The 19,118-nt window shown below is 41.7% G+C and overlaps 1 protein-coding gene across 1 annotated transcript; it reads right to left on the minus strand.

Annotated features, from left to right (window-relative positions):
• Positions 1 to 253: 253 nt before the first annotated feature.
• Positions 254 to 16,101, minus strand: LOC103221351 (glutathione S-transferase A4). The gene is made up of 7 exons (XM_007972246.3): positions 16,002 to 16,101; positions 14,941 to 15,045; positions 9,838 to 9,889; positions 7,744 to 7,876; positions 6,742 to 6,883; positions 4,883 to 5,014; positions 254 to 871 (listed from the first exon to the last, which is right to left on the minus strand). Exons 2-7 carry the CDS (start codon positions 15,025 to 15,027, stop codon positions 749 to 751), a joined length of 669 nt encoding a protein of 222 aa, XP_007970437.1. The 5' UTR covers positions 15,028 to 15,045; positions 16,002 to 16,101; the 3' UTR covers positions 254 to 748.
• Between the last annotated feature and the right edge of the window lie 3,017 nt (positions 16,102 to 19,118).

A 19,118-nucleotide genomic window follows, 5' to 3' on the forward strand; every position in this document is an offset into this window, starting at 1 on the left:
AATAACCATTTGGGTAGTAAGAAGATAAAAATAATATATATTTGCATTTTCTTATACATGTGTCAAATATAACTGGAAGGGTACACAAACAGTAACTGCGTTTGCCTGTGAGAAGCAGGACTCGGTTGTGGGGAAGCAGGGTTGAAAAGACTTTCAAGACTGTAGACCCTTTTATACTTTTTTGATTTTTGAACTGTGCAAATGTATTCTTTATTTGAAAAAAATTTAAAAATTCTAGCAACAAGGCAATGAGCAATGACTCAAAAATTCTTTATTTTGGCGAATACTGATTGCATTCATTACTACCATTTTATTTATTACAGTTCAGAGGAGAGTCATTCACTAGACATTTGGTTGTTATTGAACACTAAAAATTAGGCAAAGACTGGAGGGGATAAGGATAAGAGAACAGGATAAGGAGAGCAGAAACACAGTCAGGAGAGAACAAGAGATCCTGCCCATTCTCATTATGAGGATGAACTGGCTACAGGACATTAGTAGCCTGATCAGATCTAACTTAAATACCAGCCTCGCCAAAAAAGTTTTCCAAAAAAGATCCCCTAACAATTATTTACTGGACAAAAAAGGTTGATATTTCTAGAAAGAGATGATCTCTTTGACACAAAAGACCAAACTTAGGACCCAACGTAATACATAGCACCATGACAGAGCTGGGATCCATTAAGACATGACTGTGGACAGAACCATCTCTAGGAACACGCTCTCACTCACAGATGGATGTGTTGTTTTACGGCTTAAAGATGTTGTAGACGGTTCTCACATAAATTTCATCAGGGGGAGGCTTCTTCTTGCTGCCAGGTTCAAGGAATCTCTTAATTGTAGGGATATTACTTAGTTTCACTGTGTACTCCTGAAAAAGGAAAACCCAAAAGTTTAAGGCTAACAAAAAAGGTATTAGTTACTACGAAGATATGGTTATGCAAAATGGCCCATCAAAATTTGTTCAATAAATACTTGTTGAAAGGTTCCAAGCAGAACTGAAATCTAGCATTTGTTTAGCAGGGATGTCCAATCTTTTGGCTTCACTGGGCCACACATAAAATACACTAACACTAACAGTAGCTAATGAGCTGAAAAAAAAAATCCCAAAATATCTCATAATGTTTTAAGGAAGTTTATGAATTTATATTGGGCCACATTCAAGGTTGTCCTGAGCCACATGTAGCCCATGGGCCGTGGGTTGGACAAGGCTGGTTTAAGATCTGATCTCTATGATTATTTACAATGGCTGTCATCAATCACCCGTATCAAGATCGGAGTTTAGGCAAATCTCCAGGTTAACAAAAAGATAAGAACTCTACAGCAATGGCAAAAGTAAAAATATACTCAAAATAGAATTATGACACTTAAGGTGAAAAAAAAGGAAGGGGAAAACTCATTGAAAACACCTCCAGTGTATTTTTCTGTATTGTTTTTTAATGCTAGTCAATTTGAAGCAGTGGGAGTGGGGAAGGAACAAAGAAATCTGTAACTTGTTGTGATCAATTAGCTGTAAACACCACTCGGACTAACCACCTGAAGTGCACTGATCTGCTGGGAGAAAATGCATGAGCCACTTAAGTAAAGGTGCTTTAAAAAGTCACCAGACGGTACAATTTATATTTTAAGATTCAGCTTCTTCAGAGTTTTTACTCCTATCAGTAAATGAATCCTCTTTCTGGCTATGTTTAGGAAATCACCAGTTGCATTTTTTCATAGCCTCTGGCCCAGATACCAAATATTTATGTAAACTGGAATAGAAGAAAAAAAAATTATATTTTTCATTCATAGAATCAAATCTTACCAATTCTCAGTAACTAAGAAAAGCCCATTTTATCTAGTGAAAAATCTGAACTATATGAAGAAGCATATGCTTATCATATATAATTATTCTAATAAAACCTTTTAAAGCTATTCAAATAAAACCATTTATTTAAAAGTGAAGAGGTCGTTTTAAATAGCTACTATTTATTAATTGCCTATTATGTGCAAGACACTGCCTTAATTAAGCACACACACAAACATACATACATATGCCACTAATATTAACAAAAACCCTAATAATTATGCCAATTAATTATATATAAATATGACAGTTTTCTCTTTTCATTACGTACTTAAGCTCTACTTGTGTTATCTGATTTTAAATATTATACCAAAATTTAGAAGCTTGTTCCAAATGATGTATTGTTTCAAGATTTATCTGGGGTTCATAGTTATCATGTATAGTAAAACTTTTGTGACTTTTAAAATCCATTAATCAACACAGGAATAACCCTTTAAATTCAACACCGATCTGGTGTCCGATTGTGAAGATTTAAATATTGATCCTCAATCTGATCAGAGATTAAAACTGTATTTACACAGATAATGCCTTGGGGTTTAAAAAGGGGTTGTTATTATAGTATCATCAATGTAAAATACCAATAGGTCCTGGTCCTACAGTTTACCAAGAAACCTTGATCTCTATCATTTACCCTAGACTTTTGAGATATTTTGTCTATTCAGTGAAAAGTTCTTTACTGCCTGTGAGGTATGTGTGCATGTGTACACAGCATGTATATATATGCATGTCTGGAAAGATTTCACCTTTTTTTTTTTTTTTTTTGAGACACAGTTTTGCTCTGTCACCCAGGCTGGAGTGCAGTGGCATTATCCCGGCTCACTGCAACCTCTGCCTCCCCGGTTCAAGCGATTCTCCTGCCTCAGCCTCCGAGTAGCTGGGATTACAGGCACGCACCACCATGCTCAGCTAATTGTTTTATTTTTAGTAGAGATGGGGTTTCACCATGTTGGCAGGCTGGTCTTGAGCTCCTGACCTCAAGTGATCCACCTGCCTCGGCCTCCCAAAGTGCTGGGATTACAGGTGTGAGCCACCACGCCCAGCCTAGATTTCACATTTAATAAGTTTAGCATTATACCTACTTCTGGGTTCAGCATCTCACCTATTTAGGGCCATAGGTACTTCTAGTACTTCTAAATGTGTTTTTCAGAAACCACACAGTCTAGTGGAAAGAGTACAGACTTAGATCCCAGACTCCTCTGTGGCTCCCAACTCAGTCATCCACAGTCTTGCAACTTTATGCAGAATGTCATGTTTCCAAATCTGTAATTTTCATCTGTAAAACGGAGATAGTGAAGCCCATCTCCTAGGGTTATTGGGGTGGGGTTGAGGGGCCAGATGAGCAAATGCATGTTAAGTGCCTAGCAGACTGACTGGAACGCAGCTGGCTCTCAATAAGTTGCAGATCCCTTCCTCTGATTTCCCTTCTCTGCTAAACAAATAACTCTTTTAACAGTGCAAAAGAATACTTCAGGTGAAAAGTATCCTAAGTCAGTTCTGAATGCATAAAATCAAATTAAGGAAAGCCGATCTCTGTGTCTGCAAGAGTAAATGAAAAAAAAAAAAAGAAAAAAAACTATATAAACTATAACATCATAAATGATACGGTGGTTTATTGCCTTGAAGATTTTTATTTTCATTTTCTGGGTGTATTTATTGAACTGGTGGTAACTGCCCTCACTGGTATATCAAAATATTTAACAGACTTGGCAAAAAATGGTTTTAAGTATGTGTGTTACTCTTCGGGGAGTCAGTGTATCTCTTTTGGCTTTTGATAACTTGGTCAAACATACAGCAATATGGTCCGTATCTGCACTGTATTGGGGATTGGCAAAGTTTTTCTATAAAGGACCAGTCAGCAAATATTTTAAGTTCTGCAGGCCATATGGTCTCTATCAGATCTACTCAACTCTGCTGTAGAAGCACAAAAGCAAACTTGACATTGTGTAAATGAGTGGGCATGGCTTTGTACCAATGGAATTTATGAATACTACATTTTGAATTTCATATAATTTTTATGTGTCATGAAATATTATTCCACAGATTTTTTCCAACAATTTAAAAATGTAAAAACTATTCTTAACTCACAAAAACAGGTGGCAGGCCAGGTTTGGCCTAGGGGTTACAGTCTGCACATTAGACTTGGAGATAAAAGGCTAAGGTTCTAGACAAAACTCAAGCATCCACTGGCTAAGCCAGCTTGGCGGCTGATTTCTTTATCCTGGGTCTCTACTTCCTCAAGTGAATACTGAGGTCACTAAATGAGTTTTTTTTAAAAGGCCCTTCTCTCCTTTAAAGTTCTATGATCAATCCTGCCAGAATAACCCTGAGGGATAATTTGAACCACAGAAGTCTTTCCTTAGAATTCTCAGGAGAATGGTAGGAACCCTTTGGGGTGATGTTTAGGGTGCTATCATCTTTCATTTGCTCTCAGAGCTCAGGCTTACAATTTCCTAACTTGAGACCATACTGTTTCTGAGAAAGGGGGTCATAGACTGATGAATGAGACTGTTTTGATGTTTATATTGCCCACTATCCCATCAGTAGATATATGTGAGTGTGAGAGCACCTCACCTCTATGGTTATTTCTATGGAAAGTCCCCAGTGGCAAACTCTCTGTGTATGGAGTTTTTTCCAGGAATGCAGTGATGGAACAAAATTAAGATGAAAATTTCTGAGCTGGGTGTGCTGGCACATGCCAATAGTGCCCGCTACTCAGGAGACTGAGGTGGGAGGATCTCTTGAGCCCAGGAGTTCAAGACCATTCTGGGCAACACAGTAAGATCCCATCTAAAAAAAAAAAAAAGAAATCTTTACACATCAATGATCTTTCAAGTTGAAGGATTTAAGGACCAGAAAAACAACTTTGGGTCCTTACTTTCATTTCATTTGCCAAATTAGAATCTTAAAAATATTACACACACACACACACACACACACACACACACACACACTCTCCCCCAAAGCCAACCAAACAATAGGCACTGAAGGGAGGCCCAAGAGTTCTAGGACAATCTTCTAACACATAGTTTTATTTACCTGGAGGAAAGGAAATGCAGACAGGATATTAGGAATTTTCTCTTCTAGAGCTAAAATGGTTTGGAGTAAAATCACATCTGCAAGGCTCAGCTGATTACCAACAAGAAAGTTTTGTCCGTGACCCCTTAAAATCTGTAAGGAAATGGTGTGCATCAGTCATAATATTCCACATAGAGAGACTGATGAGGCTATTGAATCAGTGCAGTAACTGAGAAGAGGTGAAATTATGACCTTGTCATTTCATGCTTTCATAAATAACATCAATTAAGAGAACATGCCCTATCTCTGACAGAGACAGCAAGAGAGAGTAGGGGAGAGAGAGAGAGAGAAAGTACAAAAAAGGCATGGAAATGAAAGCATCCTTAAATATCTGCTGTGGATCTGAATGAGACATTGAAGTGGGGAAGGGAAAATTCCTTATTTCTGGATTTAGCATCTGGTGTTTTGAAAGGATGCATCTACTCCAAAAATGTATCTACAGAAATGCATGCAGGAGGCTTGGGGAGGGGCGGGGTGATTTAAGAAATCTAAGTGATAGATCATCTTTAAGGGGCCCACTCTTACTTCCCAGTTCTGTTGCTAGAACATCAAGATGTGTAGTAATAAACTCAACCCAATTAAAAATTAGGCTTCCTCTTACATGTCCCAAAACAGAGAAAATTAAAAGCTTGAGTCCATCTTGACTCCCATTCTGAGGGTAACATACAGGTGTGGGACTTTATAAGAATAGATTGTGATTAGGGAAAGGCAAGGAGCACTGGTAGCAATGGGGAGATCCCCTTCACAGGGAACTCTTGGATGCCCATGGGTGTCTGCATGTGCACAAGTGTGTGTGTGACAGGAATTCTGAACACAATTTCAGGTCAAATATAGCTGCTGGAGTCAGAGTGGCATAGTACAATGTATCCTGAATTTGTAGTCAGAGGCCAGAGTTTCAACCCTGCTCTCCGTTTTCTGGCCATGTTACCTTGGACAGGTCCACTGAATCTCTCCATGACTTCATTATGTGTAAAAGGGACAACAGTTCTCACCTCATAGGCGTGTTGCAAGAAACCCTGACATAGCCTGGGCCCTTGGGACCTAAGAATGAGCAGTGACCCTTTGCCAAAGCACCATGTCCTCTGTGCCCTTTCCAGACCACATTTCTGCATTATCCTATTTTACATTCACAAAGTGCCTGTGGGAAAGATACCATAAAACCTAGCTACAGAAACCCCAGAAAATACCTCTCCTTTTTCCTAAATCTAGTTCCATAAAGATGGTCAGAGGAAGCTTGCCAGATAGGCCTTCCCATATTTTCACATCCTCTTATTTAGTGTTTGCACTGAAACACTAAAAATACTCCTCCCAGTTCAGGAATAAAGAATTGGAAGCTCAGAAAAGCAGATATAACAAGAAGAGAAAAACAACAAAACCAAAAACAAAAAGAGCAAAGAGAAGACAAATAAAATGGAAATGTTCTTTTCCTCATATCAAATTATCAGGGAGGATGTCAGCTATGAGATAGCTGTTCAACAACTGTTTGTTGAATGAATGAGGCAGTTTCTGTTTTCTGTATCTTCTGAAGTTTCTGCTGTATCCACACAAGGTGGGAACTTGGTGAATGCAAGGAACAATAAGGGACAAAGGCAGGGAGCCCATACTTTTTCTAGACTCCTGAATCATGTGGTCCTAGCAGAGTCTAAGGGGCTCTAAGACACCAGCTTTGTGCTGTGGCTACTATTAGCTCTTAGGAGTCCATTAGCTCTTAGGTTAGTCCAGCTGGGCTCAGTTTTAAAATGCTTGGACAGAAAAGGGTGTTTGTGGCAGCTTCTTTGTGGTTTGGTTACTCTGTGTACATAGGCATCTCTGCCACCTACCTTTTCAAACACAGGAAAGTATCTAATTATAGCCTTCTGGGCCATGTTAACCACTTCCTTTTGTTGATCATCTGGTTTTAAGAAAGGATGCATGATAAGCAGTTCCAGCAGATCCAGCGTCCCCTCCACATACATGTCAATCCTTAAAACAAAAAAGCAGTTGTCTCAGTTTCTCCTTTCTTTGAAGCCATCGGTTTCCACAACTAAGAATTCAGAGTGCTTTTTTTTTTTTTTTTTAAGATGCTGGTAACTTAAGTCCCTAGCAGCATTTACCTATACCTGTCTCTTAAGAGCAAAGAGATAAGGTCAATTCTAGTTGTAACTCACAAAAATCTGTCACAGATCAGACAGCTTGAGAGTCACGAGTGCTCTCTTTCTGGCATCCTACTCCTCCACCTTCACCCCAGCATCTGTGTTTTGGTCTCTTAGTATGGGTCAAACTTCATCTTCATGAAAGTAGTGAATACCATTTATTGAGTGCTTAGAGTGTACCAGGAATGGTGCTAAACACTCTCTATTCATTATCTCATTAAATCACATGACACTATGAGAAATGTACTATTCTTATACCCACGTTGCCCAGGGTCATACATCTAAGGGGTGCAAGGACCAGGCTTTGAATTCAAATTATAATCTAATGGTCTCTAATGGTCACTCTCCCAGGCCTTGAACGTCACAGCAGCTCCTCATTCCTAATACTTAACAATAGTGAATGTGTAAGAAATGTAAAAAGCAGTATCAAAGCATTTTAAAATGTTGAAATCTGAAACAATGACACCCTAGATATAGTATTCAACATCTGAATCCAATTATTTTCTTTTGTTTTACTCAGACTCTCTCTATTGAAGTTCCAACTGGTCTTCGTGACCTTCTTGGGTTTTTGTTCCCTGACCTCATAACTATGTAAGACATAAAGTAAATGTGGTGTGCTGCAGAGGACTGCTAATCAGCTAAGGCATCAGTAAGCTGACAAGTGACAACACTCGAGAGGGGCCACAGTACAGGGTTCTCTCCTTGAGGTCCTTGCCAAAGAGATTGTGCTTGTCTGCTATGTAGTGGAGAATGCTTCGGGTCTGTACCAACTTCATCCCGTCAATTTCAACCATGGGCACTTGTTGGAACAGCAGGTGGTTACCTGAGAATGGAAGCCCAGAGTTAGAAGTGATCTCTTCTTCTCTGTCCCCCAACCCCTAAAAAATGTTCTGTTGAATGAAAACAAACGTGGAATCATGGCCTTAGGAAATAATGTAAAGCTTCCAGATGACAGATAACTTTAACTTCATTCAGGAGAGCAGATTTAGCCACAAAAGAAACCTGAAGGGGTCAGGCACGGTGGCTCAAGCCTGTAATCCCAGCACTTTGGGAGGCCGAGGCAGGTGGATCATGAGGTTACGAGTTCGAGACCAGCCTGGCCAACATCGTGAAACCCCGCCTCTACTAAGAAATACAAAAAACTAGCCGGGCGAGGTGGCAGGCGCCTGTAGTCCCAGCTACTCGGGAGGCTGAGGCAGGAGAATGGCGTAAACCTGGGAGGCGGAGCTTGCAGTGAGCTGAGATCCGGCCACTGCACTCCAGCCTGGGCGACAGAGCGAGACTCCGCCTCAAAAAAAAAAAAAAAAAAAAATACAAAAGTTAGCCGGATGTGGTAGCAGATGCCTGTTATCCCAGCTACTTGGGAGGCTGAGGCAGGAGAATTGCTTGAACCCAGGAGGCGGAGGTTGCAATGAGCTGAGATCATGCCATTGTACTCCAGCCTGGGCGACAGATCAAGACTCTGTCTCGGAAAAAAAAAAAAAAAGAAGCCTGAAAACTAGCATTGTTATAAACGTTCCCTTTTCATTTTCACCCCAGGAAAAATACCTATCCACAGTGATAAGGGATTGAGGGGAATGTACTGAAGATATTTCTTCAGTGCTACACAGGCCAATACAGCAGTCAAAGCTACATGCAGCTATATAAATCTAAATTTAAATTAATTACAATTTTTAAAACTTAAAATTCAGTTCCTCAGTTGCACTAGACATATTTCATGTACTCAACAGTCACACGTGCCTAGTGGCTACCATATTGGACAGTGCAGAACACAATGTTTCCTTCACTGTAGAATGTTCTGCTGGACAGCACTGTTTTTAGAGAATCTGATCATGAAACCTAAGTAACTAGCTGAGACTCATGTATACTCTTTGGCCCATGTATACTCTGTGGCTACTCTGTAGCCACAGAACAGATTGTTTACTACCAAGTTGGCTGTCACTAGTTAAAAAAACAACCCATTGTTTTCTTTAACAAACCTGAATCCAACACTTTCCACATACCAAACCCTGGGGAGAGATGCCTGTATAGGGTACAGCTTGGCCCTTGAGGGTTTGGGCATTCGGAACGGGAGAGGGTAGAGGGGAAAGGAGTACTTTAGCACATGCCTAGTGGCTTCCAGCCACCGTCGCACACAAAAGGTGGCCTTACAGCCCTGGAGTGCTGGTGCCATACAAGGGAGCCTCCAGCTGGGCCTGAGGACCCTGCTGTTGGCTGGGAGGGAGGCTGCTCACAGGTTGATGGGTGCATTCTTTATGGGTCTACTGGTGGCTCCTGCTATAATGGATGGGGAAGGAGGGAGCAAGGCTGACCAGGAATTAAAGGTGAAGGGAGGGGAGCAGTTCCTCGATTTCACTTCTGTGTGGTATTCACTTCAGAAAGTATCCCCATTGTGGGTATTTATTTGCATACTTCAAACAGGCCAGGATGCCTCAGATAGTATGAAGGAAGTAGGGAAAGATGAGAAGGAGGGAAGGGGCAAGGGAGAGAAAGAAAGGGGGAGGAGGAGATTAGAGGGGAGAGAGGGGAGAAGAAAGGGATGGAGGAGAGCTGTTCACTTGGGTGGGGAAGGAACTGCTCACCCCCTTCAGCCAGCTTTTATGGAACTATTGAATAAGAAGTGATTTCCTGGCAATTTCAACTATTTATTCCCTCTTGCTTTTTTTGGTTTTAGGATACTGTTCTGAATGTTCAGTGTCATTGAATATTTTTGCCCTTCCACATAAACTGCAGTTCTTAAAGGAGAATCAATATTAGAGGCAGTTGTTTCGTTTTCATACTCACCATCCTGCAACTTGTGTAACTGTTCTTTTGTTTCCAGAAATTCTTCATCAAACTAAATTTTAAAAAAAGAAATGTATATATACATAGTGGAATATTATTCAGCCATTAAAAAAACCAAAATCCTGTCATTTTCAGCAACACGGACAGAAACAAAAGTCATTACGTTAAGTGAAATAAGCCAGACACAGGAAGACAAAGACTGCATGTTCTGATTCATATGTGGGAGCTAAAAAGGTGGATCTCATGGAAATAGAAAGTTATTGGTGCTTACTAGAGGCTGGGAAGTGTAGAGAGGAAGAGGATGTGAAAAGAGGTTGGTTAATGATACATAAATACAGCTAGACAGAAGAAATAAGATCTAGTGTTCAATAGTATGGTAGGCTATAGTTAACAATAACGTATTACACAGTTCAAAATGGCTAGAAGAATTGGAATGTTCCACCATAAAGGAAAGATAAATGTTTGAGGTGGGTAATGGACATCCTAATTACCCTGATTTGATCACTACACATGATATGCATGTATCAAAATATCAAATGTATCCCCCAAATATGTACATTGTGTATCAATTTTTTAAAAAGATATCCTCACCCTCCAAAAGGAGGTAAACATCATAGAGACTCAGGACTAAAAATACCAAGTTAAACAGTCTTAAGAAGCAGACAGAAAGAGCAGACTTAGCATCCACATCTTGGTTTCTAAATATCACTGCCCCCTAAAAGGAACTAGGGCTCCTATAAAAGAAGGTTGATTTTGTTATGCCGAAGCAAGGAAGTGCTCAAAGGTGAAAGAGAAAGGCATGGAGGGCCCTGTGAGGGGAATTCCCTACCAAATTTGGGAAAATTTAAGCATCAAAAAGAATGATGTCAATTATGGATTATAACATACAACAACAAAATATCTATGTCCATAAATGATGATGCTAAAAAAAAAAAAGGTAAGGAGAAGAAAAAGCTCTTTTGTACAGAAGACTTAATTAAGTTACTTAATTATGATAAAGGGAAAGTATCGATTTACAATGGAGAGATCGGGAGATCTCTCACCCTCGGTCTAACCAAACAATCAAACTTGGCTCCCCAGTGGAGAACACTCTGACATCCTGAGCCTTCTGTTGTAACACAGTGAGAAAGGCACAGTCACACCTGCTAAAACAGCACCAAAAATATTTACCCTGAATCTACGCGAAAGGTGAAAATCAGGTATATTCAGGATGTGGGACCTTACAAACATAATGGCCTGGACTTCTCAAGAGTCAAGGGCATGGAAAAAAAGTCAGGTCCTGTCGATGAAAATCAACTAAAGATACTTAACAACCAAATTGGAAGTAGATCTCGGAGGAGAGGAAACTGTTATAACTGCTAAACAGATGTGTAACAGTTAGACATTTGGGGGAAAATAGGGAAAATCTGAATATGGATTGCATATTAGATGTTGTGAAGGCAGTGTTAATTTTCTTGGTGGTGACAATGGTATTGTGGTTATTAGGACAATTATTTATTTTGCCTTGGTGTCAGAGGCGTGTGAACCAGAGCAACTCCATCTTGAATAGGAGTTGGGTAAAATGAGGCTGAGGCCTACTCGGGGTCACCCCATTGTTTAGCATATTATCAAGAAATAACTATCAAAATGGGAAACCAGCAGCCCTTGGGGCTGCTCTATGGAGTAGCCATTCTTTTATTCCTTTACTTTCCTAATAAACTTGCTTTTGCTTTGCACTGCAGGCTCACCCAAAATTCTTTCTTGTGCGAGATCCAAGAACCCTCGCTTGGGGTCTGGATCAGGACCGCTTTCCTGTAACCCTGGGAGGAAGACACATGCTGATGTCTGCAACTACTTTGAAACAATTCAGAAAAAAAAAGGAAAGAAGAAAGCAAATGTAGCAAAATGTTAAGAATTGGTGGATTTAGTTGAAAAACATTCAACTTGGAGGGGTAGGGGAGAATCAGGATCATAGGGTGGAGGCTTGGCTTCTGCTGCTTGCCAGGGTGGGTGCTCATGGTGTGAGGAAAGGAGACTCAGTACTCCCAGAGGATCTTCATCTAATGCTCATGAACAGTATCCGTGGGGCAACAATGCTCGAAGCCTAGATAGTCAGATGTGGTGCAGGCAGTACTCCTGGATCAATTGACAATGTCTCTCAGATAGATTCAGTTGAGGAATTTGTCCCTGGATATTTGTACTACAACACACTAAAATCAAAAGTTAAAACATCGTATTAGTTAACAGAAAGGGTTATTTATTTATTTTTTCTTAGAGGTCTGTCACCTAGGCTGGAGTGCAGTGGCTCAATCACAGTTCACTGCAGCCTCAAACTCCTGGGCTCAAGGGATCCTGCCACTCTCAGCCTCCCAAGAAGCTGAGATTATAGGCTCAAGCCACCACATTTGGCTCAGAAAGTTTATATGATATATGCAGGGACAAGGTGCTCAACTGATGCTCCTAGTTAATGGTAGAAATGGTGTACATCTCCCACGTCTCAATGGGGATTTGCCTGGGTTTTAAGGGGTCTTCAGGCAAATAAAGTTCCAAGCATGGAAGAAACAACCAACATAGAGCAATGTCAATGATGACTCAAATTAAGTGACTGACCGACATTGAGGACTCCCTGAATTAGAACAGGCTGTTTTTCAGTAGGTTTTAGCGACCTAGTTACTCAGATGTGTGTGCTTCAACTTTAGGTTCAACTCAATCATGGGATATTGAGAATCATGGACTTGTCTGGTGGCTGCCAGCTGGTCCCTCCTGACTGTCTCAGATCTACGTGAGCACAAACTTAACTGGCAAAGAGATGGGGAGGGGCCCCCTCTCCACCACCTTGTAAACCATGTGGTTGCCCTGGGAGAGAGACCAATGCAGCTTCCTCCACTCTGGTCTGAGGAGTGGGCTCTTTACTCTACCAGATCAGCCTGTTCCTGTCACAGATTGGACTGGGGTAGGAGGGTCAGATAACTCATGTTCTTTTTTTGTTTAACTTACTTAAGGTTGGGTTTTTATTACTGTAACCAAAAATGTTGACTCATAGGTGAGTAGGAGGGGCAGGGTAGAATGAAGAAAGAAGATTTGACAAAGGGTTATATCCATTCAAAACCTATGAAATGAATCAAGAATTACAAACTCAGAAGCCTATGGGGGTTACACATATGACAGACACAAGTGAAGTCAGGCAGGTTCAGGTCCTGGGACCATGAATGTTTTTCACTTTCCTCTTAACAGTTAGCAAATACACCCTGAGACAAGAGGGCGAGGTGGGGCAGTCCTTATTCAGATCCAACAATTGCTGCCCTGTGAAAATAAGGACTCAGGATCACCACATCTTCGAATTTCTAAAGACAAGTCAGAAATCAGAATTTGCATATGAACATAATGTCAACTCATTTAGAAAACTGTAAAACACCATGTGGCAAGTTATCATATGCAAAAAATAAAAACAAAAAACAAACACGAAACCCATAACCCAACAACTCACATTTGCCATCTTTGGAGGTTGCTAGGGTAACAACACATTATTGTGAAAATTTATAATCAAGCATTTACCTTGCCTTTCCTATATGAAGCACATTTTAAAGTAACTGAGTTTTAAAGTTTATGATTTAAACATAACATTTTTACACATTTTAAAGTTAATGAGTGATGAGTACTGTCTTAGAAGAGAATCACAGTTCATAAACGTAGGTGAAATGATGGAAATGAAAAGAATTGCCATTTTGTAAACCCTAACAGTGATGATGAGCAATAGCTGCTAAAACTACAAGTTGAAAAGAAACTGGGAGAAACTATAATGTGTGGATAGGGATTGACATCACAGGAACACACCGATGAAGCTCGGCATCACTGAAAACGAGACAACCAGACACCAGACAGGCCCTGACGTGGTACAAGAGAAGTGTGTTCACAGTATCTCCTCTGACATAGTCTGGCAGGAAAAAAAATTAAAATAAAGAGAAAGAAAAAAGGAGCCTGAAGTGATCATGCCTCTGGGTCCAGCTAGTAATTTATGGGAAGTACAGAAAATAGAGGAGCATGTTCAAATAAGGGTAGCCTCACTTTACCATGTTACCTCAAAGCAACACCTGGAGGGTAAGTAAACCAAATCCAGAATAGGGAAAATTTTACAGGGCAGTTTCTTCCATAAACAAATGGCACTAGAAACAAACGTAGACATCTAGCACCCAGATCTTGATGTTAATATCTTTTCTTTTCTTTTTTTTTTTTATTTTTTATTTGTGACCGAGTCTCGTTCTGCGGTCCAGGCTGCAGTGCAGTGGCATGATCTTGGTTCACTGTAACCTCCGCTTCCCAGTTCAACCGATTCTCCCGCTTCAGCCTCCTGAGTAGCTGGGAGGACAGGCGCGCACCACCACACCTGGCTAGTTTTTGTATTTTGGGGAGACACGGGGTTTCACCATGTTGGTCAGGCTGGTCTCGAACTCCTGACCTCATGATCTGCCCACCTCGAACTCCCAAAGTGCTGGGATTATAGGTGTGAGCCACTGTGCCAGCCTGTTAATACCATTTTTCTATCTAAGAAATTCCTGATTCTAGGGCTAGGGCAGGGAAAATATTAATACAAGATGAGCACAGAGCATTTTATAGTGTCAAAAAGTGCTGAGAACAAAAAAGAGGCCAATGTGAAATAAACAAAGGTAAACCTGAAAGAGCACCGTGGCCAAAGCTGAAACAATTTAGGCAATTTAGGTCATTGGACTATAATCTAAAGTATAAAATCAATATGCAAGCAAGATACCAAGGCTGCCAGTTTGAAGCCACTGAAGAAAACACGAAATTTACCCTAAGAATGCATAATAAGAGCTCAGAGTAACTGACAATTTCCAGGTACATTTCCTTTCTTCTTATTAATAAATATTCATTGGCGCTAGATCAGAAGCCAATAATTAAGTAACAGTCAAAAGGAAAATAAAATTCCACCAACTACATTCTAATTATAAAGAAAAGTCCCTTCAGGGATGGAATCTGATTCAGTGAAGCATGCCTGTGATTTTGGTGGACGAGAACGAGACCTGAATGGTGCTTCAAAACCTATTTTTCTTTCAAAGGTTTCAAAAACTGTATAACAAATCTGTGAGGAAACAGCATATAAGGTACCTCGACTCCGGCGGCGGCTAAAACCCATCTCACGGACTCCATCCGGCCTCTTCCGTTGGGATAGTGGAGCTTGGGCCTTGCTGCCATGATAGCTTTTCAGGCTTTCTGAAAAACAAATGCAGCAGCTCCTCGCACACCAACAGTCCCAATTTCGCGTCTTCAACCCAGTGCTCAGGGGCTAAATGAATATTCAGGATGTTGGCACGAGAAACTGTTCTTTATTTTTGTTTTTGCATTTTCCCTCACTCAAGAAAAAACATACCACCATTTTAAAACATGGACCAAAAAAACCCCTTGGCTTTTATATGATTTCTATTTATGACTTCTTATCCTGGATCTTGGGAAGCTGGGGCCATTTGTTGTAAAAACATATGTGCTAGCAGTACGGGATTTCACAAATTCAGAACATTATATATTTTGACCTTGAGAATCTCAGATTTTCCAGATTCAGCTTGGGGATAGGGGGTGGCAAGCGTTGAAGAGGGTCGCGAAGGAAAATCCCACAGCCACAGGAACCTCTTCAAGTATTCATGCTTTTACATATATCATATTTTATTATCACGGCAACTGGAAGGTGAACAGGCCGAGTACTACTATTGTCTGCAAAATGTGCATCCATCGTCACGCATGCGGGGGCTGCCCCCCAGGTCCCACGTGTCCCCCACCCCAACTGGGAGATGAGCCCCCGGCCTTGTAAAATGAGCCGGGGCCAGGGTTTGGCCATCTGAGACTGCACTCTCCCATGCTCAGCTTCCCCGCTCAGCCCACGCAGGGGCGTAGCGGCCGCCCAGCCAGGCCCTGGGGACCATCCAGGCCCACCTTCCACCAATGCATTCAGACTCCGCAGAAGGGGTTAAAAAAAAATACGCACACTCCAAAAAGGACCCCAGCTCCAGCCAACAGGCCCACCTCTGCCCAGACTGGAGATGGAGGGCAAAGGACAAGAGGGAGAAAAAAGAAGGACTGAATTGGGGGGATGAAGGAAGAATGTGAGAGTGAGACTCGGAAAAAAAGAAGAGAGAAAGAGCGGGGAAGGGGGTGACCGCAGGAGGGAGACAGACCTGGAGTCCGCTCGGAGACCTGGAGCCGCACAAAGCGCAAGGCCAGCAGTCCGCGGCTAGGCGAGACCAGCAGGCGGCTCTAGCGCGCGGGAGCTGGGCGAGGCTCCGGAACGACCTCACCAATAGAGACTGCAGTATTTAGCATGCCCCACCCATCTGCAAGGCATTCTGGATAGTGTCAAAACAGCCCGAAATCCAGTATGTTTCTCTCAAACTTTAGCATTTGGGGAATAAATGATATTTGCTATGCTGGTTAAATTTGATTTGAGTTAAAATTACCAGCTGAAGCTCTAGTGCGATAAATAACTTGACCTAAGTGTAAAGTTGGAATTTCCTTCAGGTTTATATAGCTTGTGCGACGCAACTAAGTTTCGGATGTGAGGGCGATCTGGCTGCGACATCTGTCACCCCATTGATCGCCAGGGTTGATTCGGCTGATCTGGCTGGCTAGGCGGGTGTCCCCTTCCTCCCTCACCGCTCCATGTGCGTCCCTCCCGAAGCTGCGCGCTCGGTCGAAGAGGACGACCATCCCCGCTAGAGGAGGACCGGTCTTCGGTCAAGGGTATACGAGTAGCTGCGCTCCCCTGCTAGAACCTCCAAACAAGCTCTCAAGGTCCATTTGTAGGAGAACGTAGGGTAGTCAAGCTTCCAAGACTCCAGACACATCCAAATGAGGCGCTGCATGTGGCAGTCTGCCTTTCTTTTTTGATCCACGACCCTTTTTAAAAATTAATTAATTTATTTATTTATTTTTATTTTTATTTTTATTTTTTGAGACGGAGTATCACATCTGAGACTGCACTCTCCCATGCTCGGCTTCCCAGCCCAGCCCACGCAGGGGCGTAGCGGCCGCCCAGTCAGTCCCATCTGGGCCCGCCTTCCACCAATGCATTCAGACTCCTCAGAAGGGGTTTAAAAAAAATACGCACATTCCAAGAAGGACCCCAGCTCCAGCCAACAGGCCCACCTCTAGGCTGTAATCTTGGCTCACTGAAACCTCTACCTCTCGGATTCAAGCGATTCTCCTGACTCAGCCTCCCGCGTAGCTGGGATTACAGGTGCGCGCTACCATTCTCGGCTAATTTTTGTTTTTTTAGTAAAGACGGGGTTTCGCCATGTTGACCAGGGTGGTCTTGAACTCCTGACATCAGGTGATCCCCCTGCCTCGTCCTCCCAAAGTGCTGGGATTACAGGTGTGAGCCACCGCGCCCGGCCCTTGGATGCGTTTTAAACAGCAAGTACGCAATGCTTTCCTGACAGGAATGTCAAGTCCGTCAGGAAATCCACATATGGGTGTTAAGTAGGCTAAGTACCACATACAGATTAAAATCGAAAGCGCCGTCAACCCTTATTTAATTAAACAGTAGACCCTAACTTCTTTCTTTCTTCATCTCAGTGGGACATCTTGAGATTTTTCTTCATTTTGTACATTTTAGAGTCACGTGCTCTATAGTCATGGCCTCAAGTCAGCACCTGCTTGGAAGGGGGGTCTTTGGGGTTGGAGGTGGTGCTAAAAAAAAACTAATTTGGCTGGCAAGTTAGTTAAAACGTTAAAAATATTTTAAAACTATCAGGGCTATATTATGGAACAATTGCAAAATTCACATGGATTTCAAAGTTTGAAATACATGCCTTCGAAAATACATCTTGTTTTTAGAGGCAGCTTCTGCTATTTCTCAGGCTATAGATGCTATTTTCTTCACCCGCAGGGGTGCTCGAGAGTACCTTGCTTGACAAGCCTGGGTGCTGAACAATTGCAGCCGCTAACATGATCAGATTTTATTTTCAGTAGGTTTCTCTGGCCAAAGTGAGGCGAATGAATTGGGGTAGTAGGGGTAGAGAAAGAAACCTGTTGTGTCTGTGTAAATTAAAGTAGCACCATGCGTTTGAAGAAAATGGGTAAGAAAAGGTGTAATAGTAAAGAGGTAGGTGGTAAAGGATTTACTAATCAGGTCAAAGGGAAGGGAAGAGGAAGAAAAGTCTAGAATGATGCCCTGTCCAACACACACACACACACACACACACACACACACACACACACACACACTTCTTGTCTGTTTGTTCTGCGCTTGTATCCTGGAACTTAAAGTAAAATTTAAAAAAAAAGTCAACTCCATCTTAAGATGTCTATAGCTGAGGAAATAGCTTAATGATACCTGGAAGGACAAGTTCCTATGACAGTAGAATGTCCAGATGTTCCAATATTGCATAACGCTAAATGCCTTTAAGGTAATTATAGTCATGTTTTCACGTACTTACGCATGGAAATGCCAAGGATACCTTTCTTTAAATTAACAAAGTACTAATTTTTTTCATTCTGTTAGCCTACTCGCACGTAGACATTGCTTAGCTTACCTTTTACATAGATAAGACCCCTATCGAATAAAAATCAAAGAGGAGGCATTCCTCCTCTTGCTTTCTGAGGACGCTCTACTCTGTAACTGAGTAGCTTTCAATAAACTGTTGCTTCTCATGGCACTCTGTGACTCGCCTTACATTCCTTCCTGTGCGAGATCCAAGAACCCTCTTTTAGGATCTGGATCAGGACACCTTTTTCTGGCAACACTCAGCCTTGTTCACCTGAAAGTGTAACTAAGGCAGCAGCATGACTCTGTTATTACACAGGCTTGGGGAGAAATGAAAAATCCTGTTATAATAGTTCTGCATTCTATGTCAGACACCCCAAAGGCATTTTATTCCTTTGAAGCCCCGACATCGTCAACCTGCTTATTCTTGAAGACCCTTAGAGTTGCCCTCATCCTGAGACAGTCTTACTCATTTTATCTATCTATTCTACCTACCTATCCACCTACGTACCTGATACATTTTCAGAGGCCCTGAGAAATCTTCTTAGTCTCAACCCTTCCCTCATCTGCTCAGTAGTAGGTAAAACTGCTTGCACAAAAGTCAAGAGCTTCAAATCTCAGTTTAAGAGCTTTGTATACTCCCAGAAGAGGGAAACATTTGACTTAAATTCAGCCTTAGCTGTGAGTGATTGGTGTAAGACCCTATTCTAACAAGTGGGTTTTCTTATCAGGAAAGATGGTTGAGAGCTTGAAATGGCTTCTTCAGGGTTTCTGAAGGGGCAGCCATGGGCCCAGCGTGATGCCAAAAAGA

Source organism: Chlorocebus sabaeus, chromosome 17 (genome assembly GCF_047675955.1).
Source record: "Chlorocebus sabaeus isolate Y175 chromosome 17, mChlSab1.0.hap1, whole genome shotgun sequence".
Taxonomy (NCBI): domain Eukaryota; kingdom Metazoa; phylum Chordata; class Mammalia; order Primates; family Cercopithecidae; genus Chlorocebus; species Chlorocebus sabaeus.